Source organism: Eufriesea mexicana, unplaced genomic scaffold (genome assembly GCF_001483705.2).
Source record: "Eufriesea mexicana isolate 0111107269 unplaced genomic scaffold, ASM148370v2 scaffold1902, whole genome shotgun sequence".
NCBI classification, from domain to species: Eukaryota; Metazoa; Arthropoda; class Insecta; order Hymenoptera; family Apidae; genus Eufriesea; species Eufriesea mexicana.
In genome coordinates, this window is record NW_016909996.1 from 504,332 (window position 1) to 514,757 (window position 10,426).

General features: G+C 30.8%; 2 protein-coding genes across 2 annotated transcripts; one reads left to right on the plus strand and one right to left on the minus strand.

The window, feature by feature from the left end:
- The first annotated feature begins 529 nt into the window (after positions 1 to 529).
- Positions 530 to 2,351, plus strand: LOC108549355 (DNA polymerase delta small subunit). Its single transcript, XM_017902706.1, has 6 exons — positions 530 to 746; positions 885 to 1,186; positions 1,266 to 1,476; positions 1,577 to 1,784; positions 1,878 to 2,170; positions 2,233 to 2,351. Exons 1-6 carry the CDS (start codon positions 530 to 532, stop codon positions 2,349 to 2,351), a joined length of 1,350 nt encoding a protein of 449 aa, XP_017758195.1.
- A 1,160-nt stretch (positions 2,352 to 3,511) lies between these two features.
- On the minus strand, positions 3,512 to 9,642 carry nsl1 (non-specific lethal 1). The gene is made up of 11 exons (XM_017902709.1): positions 9,564 to 9,642; positions 7,175 to 8,849; positions 6,138 to 6,640; positions 5,824 to 6,018; positions 5,461 to 5,686; positions 5,276 to 5,383; positions 5,119 to 5,194; positions 4,862 to 5,021; positions 4,527 to 4,747; positions 4,294 to 4,428; positions 3,512 to 3,873 (listed from the first exon to the last, which is right to left on the minus strand). The coding sequence occupies exons 2-11, from the start codon at positions 8,623 to 8,625 to the stop codon at positions 3,727 to 3,729; spliced, it is 3,222 nt and encodes a 1,073-aa protein (XP_017758198.1). The 5' UTR covers positions 8,626 to 8,849; positions 9,564 to 9,642; the 3' UTR covers positions 3,512 to 3,726.
- Positions 9,643 to 10,426: the final 784 nt, after the last annotated feature.

The following is a 10,426-nucleotide window of genomic DNA, read 5'->3' on the forward strand; positions in this document are numbered from 1 at the left end:
TATATATATATATATATACATATATATAGATATATATAATCTTTACTTCGTCGTTGTCAGGCGTTAATGTTAAACTTAATTATCATTAATTAATTATTAGATTGTGAAAGAATTTCTTCAGGTTCTAAGCAAGATTTGGAAATAATAAAACAAATAAAATACATAGTTTCAACTGTTTTTTACTTTCACCCGTGTCATTTATCATAGCATTTTTTTTAATCTATTTCTTGCGTAACAAAAATTTATTATTCCTTATAATATTATTTAAAAAACAAAACAATATTATAGCAAATATCTGGACTTAATTTGTATGTACCAAATTTTTCAAAGTAAAACTTTAGATGCTATTTGATTATATCAACGGTATTTTAAATGCTAGAGATGTTCCCGATGCAACCGGCTTTATAGTGGCGCTAGTGAGGCCAAGCATTTCATACAAATTTAACGGTAAACTTAGAAGGCAGTAAAGTATTTGTATACGATTGAACATAAATTATTTTATAAAATTTTTCATACATTTTACTTAAAAATGGTTCATAAAACTGAAGAAAACGACAGTGGCTTAGCTATGACGTTGGAGAAGGAAAAATCACAAATATTTGAAAGGAAACAAGCTCAATATAAGGACCTTTCAGAAAAGTTCATGAACACGAGAAGTGATTATACCAAACAATTTTCACATATATACTCAGCCAGACTTACTGAATTAAGGAATGTTTTAATTCCTCGTGTTCAAGCTAAATGGAGTATGTGTATTAAGTTTTCTTTTCTTCTTTCAAATATCACATATTTAACGAGGATTATATGTTCGCATAATAAAATATACAAAATTCTTTTTTTATGAATAACAAAATGTAATTTTACATGATTTTCTTTTCATACAGAAAACATTCCCATCGTAAAATTAGCTGAGTTAGAAAATTTGGAAAATGAACAATGTATAGTAATTGGTACATTGTATAAACATCAGCAAGGAAAACCATCAATTTTAAGGGAACTTAGTGAAGAACATCAACTTCATGTTTCCTGTAATAAATCAGATTATTGTTCACAGGAAGATCAACCATTTCTAGAAGATGAAATGTTGCGTATTAAATTAGTAGGAGAGCAAGTTGATTTAAAGCAAATTATTACTGGAATTGTTTGTGCTGTATTGGGTAATGAAAATAGCGATGGAACATTTATGGTAATTTTAATTTGAAATAATATAAATTTAGTTATTATTATACTTGTATAGTTTAATGTCCAATATAATATATATTTAGGTAAAAGATTGGTGTTTTCCTGGATGTGCACCAAAAGCATCTTTAACAGAATATACATCACAAAATAAATTGGTAATAGTATCTGGATTAGATCTGTCCAATAATTATAGAAGTTTAGAAATGTCCCTTTTTGTAGAGTGGATATGTGGAATGGCTGGTAATACAACAGTACAAAAGGATAATACTTCTATTATTCGTCTTATTATAGCAGGTAAATCATATCTACTATTATGATTATTATATATAATACTATATAATTTGAGAATATAGTTACGTAATATAGCTGTGTAGTAATTTATTTCTCTTATTAGGTAACACTGTAAAAAGTAATAATACATCACATTCTACAACAACAAATACAGTTAAAGGACTTAGTGAAGTAATAAAAGCTATGGATACATTTCTAAGTAATCTGGCAATGTGTTGTTATATTACTTTAATGCCAGGAGAACATGATCCCTCTAATTCTATGTTGCCACAAAAACCATTTCATTCTTGCCTATTACCTAAATCATCTAGGTTTATACACATTAAATCTTAAAACAAAATAATTATAAAATTGAACAACAAATATGAATATATAAATTTACAACTTTTATTTCTGTATAATAGATTTGAAAACTTTAAAAGTACCACAAATCCATGGATTAGTCAAATTGAAGAACGAGTAATTATTGGTACTAGCGGTCAATCAATTAAAGATATCATTAAAGTAACAGGTGAAACTGGTATTTCACCTCTGGATTGGTTAGAAAAAACCTTACTATGGAGACATTTGTGTCCAACTGCACCAGACACATTACTAGCTTGCCCATACTATGAAAAAGATTTGTTCATTATAGAAAAATGTCCAGATATATATTTCGTAGGAAATACAGATAAATTTGAAACAAAATTGTGGAAAGGTTCGTATGTTCTATTGTAAAATATCTTGCTTTTAAAAATTGATTAACAATTTTATTTTCAGGTAATGAAAACCAAACCGTTAGATTAATCTCTGTACCGCGTTTTAATACTACTCATACTGCTGCAATAGTAAATTTAGAGAATCTAGACACTCAGTACATTTCCTTTGGTGGTTCTTAAATAATTTGTTATATACAATTATATTTTTCACCTCAATTTGATATACCTTTTATACGAACATACATATGAAATTTTTCAAATAAAATACTATTTAACTGCTATTAAATAATGACGAGATTGTATAAAAATACACATTTGTCCCGCATTCACAATCCTATTTAGTTCACTTAACGTTTTGATTTAATTCGTAATATGAATTAACACATGAGTAGTGAAAGAAAAACATGTTCTATTATTGCCTGTTTATTTTCATTCAAAATGTGATGTACAAAATCTAAGCGTATGACTTTTAAATATAGGTATGTTTGACTAAATATAAAATACGTGATAAGAAAGAAATTACATGTAATATCACAGATTATTAGAAAATTATGAAATCACAGTGACATGAGATTTTGAACATGTAACTTGGTACTTAAATAAACATGAATTCATGCTCTATAAATTATAAATAATAAGAACATAACAGTCAAAATACAGGGTACAGCTATTTTTTGATAACAAAAGTTGTGTGTAATTCACGTTTAGTACTTTATCTCGCTGTAAAAACTAAAATGTACTAAGTATATTATCCTTCTGTAACAGCATGTTCTTACCTGCAGATTATTACATAAAAATATGAAGTAAATATAAATGATCATAATAAACTGTTTTTGACTGTTATATGAGATGCAAAAATTATGAAATTGTTTTGAGAAAATGATAAACAACATAAGAGAAATCAAGAATAGAGATATAACGATGTACATAATACAAGGGTACAATACATTATTATATGTGTTCATAGTAGCTGGTTTTTTGTTGAATGCTTTCGATTAATATACAATGAACATCGCTTTGTCGCAACTAGAAAAAATATGCAACATCGAAGGATAATGCTACAGAACATTTCAGTTGGCACTTTTATTTAACGTAAAAGTTTGATTATAATATAAATACACTTTTTATTTAATTTTTTGTTTTTTTTTTTTTTTTTTTTTTTTTTTTTTTTTGTTTTTTCTTTAAATATAAAATTGTCTAATTCTGTTCATACGAGATTCTAACTTTTGAAGGACTATGTCCTGTATTATTAGTTATAACAGTGAAAGAAAAATATAACAATATTCTTATTCTAAATAAAAGGATGATCATAATCAGTACAATTCTAATGCTTTGGCCGAAATAGCAATACTTAAAAAGCAATTATTAAGGTTTCCCATTAATTTAAGCAGAATGAAGTTATAAAATTTATATTTATAATACACTTTACAGATTCATAATACCATTAACTTAAGGTGCATGTTACATGACCGACAGGTATATATAACAATTGACAGGTAGCTTCTGCATATAGTAACGACGATGTAGACATACTGTATGTGTTAAAGGTTTTATCCTATCTTTTAGCCGTCGGACGTATTCGTTCCTTTTCAGTATCCCTATCGTCAGCTACTGTCCATTCAGGATCATTGGGATCCTCACCCTCTATGTCACAACAAGCTGATTCTGTCGAATCTGATTCTGGAGAATCCATTTCCCCATCCTAGAAACGAAATGTTAACGTCTACCTAAATAGTTATGAAAAACTATTTTTTCCAACGGTTATTCTGCATATATTACAAAAACTATATTTAAATGTACAAGCTTATAACAGCTGAAAAAAACAGTCAGCAGGCTAATTCATTAAAAGATTCTAATGCTTATAAAACTCATGTAAACGCAACGCAATCTTTTTTAAATATTGCTAAAATCTGGAATATGCAATAAAAATAAAATCAATCGTGTTTAAAATAGGAAGCATCAAATGACACTGCTTACCAGAGATAGCCTCGAGGAGCCATGAAAGTTGGCTCAAAGTTTACATTAATAATCAGTACGAGCATTCAGATATTTTTTTTGTAATAAAAAGTTCTGACTTAAATAATTAACACTCAAACATTTAGTACAAGCACAGTGTACGTACATCATCTGCTTTTTCTTCATCACGGGAACAAAGAGATGCTGATGAAGCTTGCCAATGTCCATCTGGCATTACTTCTAGCATTTTGTCATAAACTTCTTCGGATAGTGGAAATATCCTTGGTTCATACGGCAAAATCTATTGGAAAATATTACATAATATTGAAAAAATATTATTTCTTTTATGTTATAATATATCATCTTATTAATTATTTAAAACAGCTCAAAAAATAATACCTCATTGTCATCCTCATTTACCGAAACATTAATATCATCCTTTCCTACTCTCAATGTAGGCATAGTACGACGTCGAAAAGCATTCTGCAAAGCAGATGTTCGATGCATATTATCCGAGTTATGTTGATGTTCTGAATCTTGAACTTGAGGAGTAGCAGGAGGAGATGTAATTGGTGACATCATATCTCCACCAAAATCACTTGCGTGTGGAGACATAGGATCTAACAGTTGAGAAACAATTTATGATTTATCTTAACACAATCCATGATATTATAAAATTTGTTTTACCTCAATGATTACAAAATTAAGTGTAGATTATAGAAAAATACAATTACCTGGTGTATTCGCACCACTATCTGCTCGACTGTCTGTTCTACGATTATGCCGAATACGTGATTGATGCGGCATGGTCATGTATGTCATAAAACGTTTATTTTCTTCTCGTTCACTTCGTTCATGTCTCAAAGCAATAGTTTCGTCCGACATATCCTCAAACTAAAAATAATATAGAAATATTTTTAATCTCATTAGAAAAACATTACTTAGACTTTCATATTTATGATATACCTACGTCATTCTCTACAATACTTACATCACTGTCTTGACTAGGCCTATGCATAACTCCATTTTTTATATCAACCTTTGAAGGTTCTTCACATAACCTCCACCTTTAGTTTATAAAAACAAAATACTATGATATTAATAACTATTTATTTAAGTTATGAGAAATTTGATAAAATATTACTTACTTAGGTGTTAATATTTCTTTATATTGTAATTTTTCAAGCCTAGTCGAAGCAGCGACACTATATGGTATAACTATATTATCAATATCGTACGAGTTTTGCCTCAAACGCCTGAAAGTAAAACATTTGAACAATTTTAATTATATATTTTATATATTTTGTTAATAAATATAATTAAAGGTACTAACCCATGAGAATTCTTTTCTTTAACTGTATTCTTCTCTAGAGTAGAAGTAATAGTGTGGTGCAGAGGAGAAGGCACTGGAGATGAATGCTTACTAGAGCTGGAAAGGGCACTAATATCATCATCATCTTCAGTTGTCAGTTTCTGTACCCTCTTCCTACTTAAACCATGGACACTTCTATCATGACCAAGCCTGTTTCTCTTTCCTTTCAACATCTTCTTTTTAATTCCTTTATAAAAAATGTCAATAATTAAAATGATGAAAGTAGCAAATAATATTAACACAAATAATAGAATAGAACATAATACAAAAGGAAACTACAAAATATTTACTCAATATATGATTATACTATCTAACATTACATACTTGCAGTAAGGATACTTGAAGATGATTTTTTTAACCGAGCTGCATATTTTGCTCTATGCCCTGGAAGTTTTTTATTTCTTCTTTCATTAGTATCTTTATCTTTTAAGCGCGTAATTCGCAAATTTCCTCTTAACATTTTTTGTTGCCATTCCACTGATTTCATAATGGCTTCAAGATGAGTTCCCTGTGTAATTTCTGCACAATAAAATATAAAAAGAAAGATAAAATAAAATCTTAAAATTCTAACACATTATTATGATAAATTCATACTAAAATATACAAACAAACATATAAAAAAGTAATGTATTATTTACCATCAGAAAATGACAAAACAGGATGAAAACTAGGATCCACAAGTGCAACCCTTTCTTGTACAGACATTTGTTCGATTGGTTCTTGTGGTTGCATTGGATCCAATCTTCCAGTGCATAAAGCACATGGTGGTAATACATGATCACAATTACATCTTACTGTTGATGCTTTTGCAGCACGTTTCGAGACTTCGTGTAACTTATCAAGTTGTAGTAGTTTTCTTTTTCTATAAAAACTCCACACAAATGGCCGAGTCCTACTAGCGGGTAATTCGCCTTCTGGCGAATTATAACGACTTGTAGAACCTGGCAAAACACCACTATACCCATTCACTGTTTCTGCATTATCAAGTATCACTAATCCCTTATTAGCTCTAACATGCCGTTGCAATTCATTATGTTGTCTAATCCTATATTCCAAATCTGATATTTGTGCTTGCAACCATGTCCATCTTGCTGCTACACCTGCACGATCTTGTGCATACCTCCATGCTGCTCTTTTTGATCTACAAGTGATATTGATAAGCATATAATAAATAAAAAAAATAAATAAATAATGGAAAATGTATAATAATTTCAAATTATTGCTAGTAAAAAAACATTTAATCAATTTAAAACTTTAAAAAGTATATTTCTATTCAGATTGTAACTTGCAAATTATTATTTGTATAAATATATTTATTACCTTTATATTTACGTTTAATAATAATTTTTGTTAAAAGTACACATAAATATCCAACCTTAAACAACATTATTAAGAAAACATAAACTGATCTAAAACCGGCCCAAAATACTGTTCGGTTTCCAGTTTTTAATAAATTTAATAACTTCAAATATTTATTAAGAGTAAAGTTTGAATAAAGTTTAAAAGAAGATAATACTATTATATCACAATAAATTTTACATTAAAAACTACTTTAAGAGATAAACATATAAAATTACTTCAACCTCACATTTCCATCCTACTAAAATGTATAGAAAAAATAGAATGGTCCCAAAACCAAAAATAAATTATTTTAATAAAAGAAATTAAAACTTACATAGATATATTCTGCTGGTGTGGATTATTAAATGATTGCATTTCATCACAACTTTCTCCACCACTACTAGATGCAGTACAATCAGAGTCTAGATTAGATTCCACAACATGTAACTGTGTGGCTAAAGGTCCAGCCACACTCTCTACTTCTTCACCTTTAACTTTAACTTGAGGAGTACCAAACACTGACTGACGGTTGCTATTATTACCAGAAGTATTACCTAAATTATCACGCGATCCATCACCAAAATATCGGCAACATAATCGCTGACGATTCACACTATTGCTCTGGGCAACACACATTTTTTCAATCTTTTGCAAAAACGAACTCAAACTACTATTAATCTCAGGAAAGTTTCTAACATTAGATTTAGAACTGATATTAACCAATTCCTGAAAAAGATATTTTTTCACTCCATGATGAGCAAGTTCAAGAACTCCAGTATTTTCTTCCGCAACATGTCTGCCTATTATTCTTGCTTGAAGCTTCCTCAGTCTTCTTAATAAAAATGCACATTTCCTTTCATTCTCATGTTGTTTTTGGGCTACAATATCTTGTTGCAATTTTAAGGTGTTAATTTTCTGTTGGTCCACTGCATCAGCAATATTACAAATACTCATTACATCAACATCAAGTAAATCTCTTTCAAAGGATGAAAAACCTTCTTCAGGCATAGAAAACATCTCCACTCCATCCACAGTGCTTTGCACTGGTTCACTACTACCTGCAGATATATTTTCTGCATTTTCCACACCCTCAATAGATTTAATAACTTGTAAAATCTCCTCAACATTTTGTCCAATATCGCCGACATTGCCCATGTTACATTGTTCATTATCTGTAGTTATGTCAGTACCAAAGGCCATTATTTGATCCACATCCAGATTTTTATTGTCTCCTGCTGTTTCTGAGCCCACCAAAGGCAAGTCTGCGCTTGATTTTAAGAAACCCATATTGTCCGCTTGATCACCCATAGATGGGTCGTTCATTATAGTATCAGTCACCTTTTTTCCTGGACTGCCCGGAATGTCCAGTTGTTCACAATCCTGCTTTATCAATGCCTTCTTTGTAATCAAGTCAGATCCGTGCGTAAATGTAGACAAACTATCAAGATCATTTGCATATTTCGAGTTGATGACATCACGAATGAGGTCCTTGGATATACCATGTAAGCACTTCTCATCAATCTTTGATGGTTGAACGTTTGCAGAAACAACAAATTTTGCCAGAATTTCACGATTCTGACACACCTGCGTAGCCTGCTCTGGGGAAAGAAATCCACCAGCTGGAAGGGAAGGGAGCAAATTTTCAGGCTTTTGAGGACCACCTTCCGTCAGAGCAGGGGCCATCACTGCCACTGACACTGCCAGTGCTGCGGCCTCGACATCCAGAGGCTCCCACGTGCGTACGCACCCACACCTACACTTCACATATGCTGTGCTCACTCCCATTCATCCATTACTAAATTATTGTCCTGCACTTGTATTAACTCTTGTTATCCTCCAGTATAATTTCCTTCTTTCTTCTATTTTCTTCCCCTTTTGTACCACGTCTTACTCTTTATTCATCTGATATGAATAAAACAACTATGTTGTTTCAACAGTATTCTCCATTTTGCATAATTTCTTCATTTGTATCTTTTACTTATATGATTTGAACCAATCATCACATTAATCTGCAAATAAATAATACAAAAATAATTATTTATGCAATAGTGAAAATATTTATGGGTATCGTCTCATTTTAATATCAATGAGATTGATATATATAGCAATATACTAAAATTAATATATAAAATATATATACAATATAATAAAAAAAATGTTCATTGTTCAATGTTCATAAACATTTACAATAGGTTCATTTAGCTCACTTTAATGTAGTTCTTTTTATCAACACTGTAATACTTTATAAATAATTAAAATTCAAAATACTCATTATAGTACTTCAAGTAAAAAATATATAAAAAAAAAGAATTACGCAAGCAAAAATTTATACTGAAATAAGTAGCATGTGTGAATCAAGTTAATAATATGTATAATAAGTATACATATATGTAATCAAACATTACATTATATCACATTAAATTGCAAGTTATACTTTTTTATTTCTGCTTTCAACATTTATAAATTTATAAGATATGCATCATCTATCAAACATTATTAGATAGCCACTAATAGAAAAAATCAATTAAAAAGTAGTGTATTACAAGTACTTGAAAATAAGAAAAATTTTAGTAAGTAGCTATTTATTTTTTAATAAATAACGACAATAATACATGAACCTAATATTACATAAAATAATTTCCATTTAGATTGTACAAAGTAAAAAAAAATAAATTAAGGGATACTTAATTTAATAAAGAAGCAAAATACAAAATTCTGCTTACCTTGTATTTTTTACTTGCAGAAAGGAAGCACGTTCAAAATTGTAGATTATTCAAAGCGATATCTCTCGCAAAGGCAACATCCAAACACGCAAAGTAAGTCAAGAGGAACGTCAGAAAGGCAAGATCGTTCTTCCCACGAAGATATATTCCAGTGTATTGAATCACTATTTTCGAGCGGTGAACTTCGAACGTAGAATAAGCTGAGGCGGTAAGCGGCTGCCGGCGAATGATAACAACTTATTAAGAAATTGGAATGCGATGAAACAAAACGGTACGCATGAAAGAAAGTTTCGAACACTTTGCTCGCGAAAATTGACTAAATAATGAAGGAGATAACCGTATCAAATAAAAAAGGAAAGACTGAAGGTAGGAAGGAAGCGTATTCAAAGGTAAAAATTCGCGCTCAGCACTATGATACAAAATGTTACACATAATTACACTAGATATCACTACCAATTATACATGTTGTCGTAGAGATTAATAACAGGTATGCTCGCATCGTTTGACGCATTCCCACGTGATTACTCGTCGCGAAATATAGAAAACAGCAGCAGCGGTGGCGGCGGCGGCGGCGGCAGCGGCAGCGTTTCCTCGTCGTGGCACGGAATTGGAAAACAAAGATAAAAACATGCCGCACAGCACCACCGCCGTCCTCGTCCTCAACAGAGGAGGCAGTTCTTTCTCGTCAGCTGCACGTCTATTGCATAATGACGCGCAAGATTTGTATCCCCGGCAAAGGCACTAGTATACGAATCACTTCGCGTCTTCGTCGATGTCCACGTACGCGAAAAACCTTTACACATGCGACTTCCGCAGAGATGTCGAAGGCATCGAGAATATAACACCAGGGGGAAAGGGAAAGA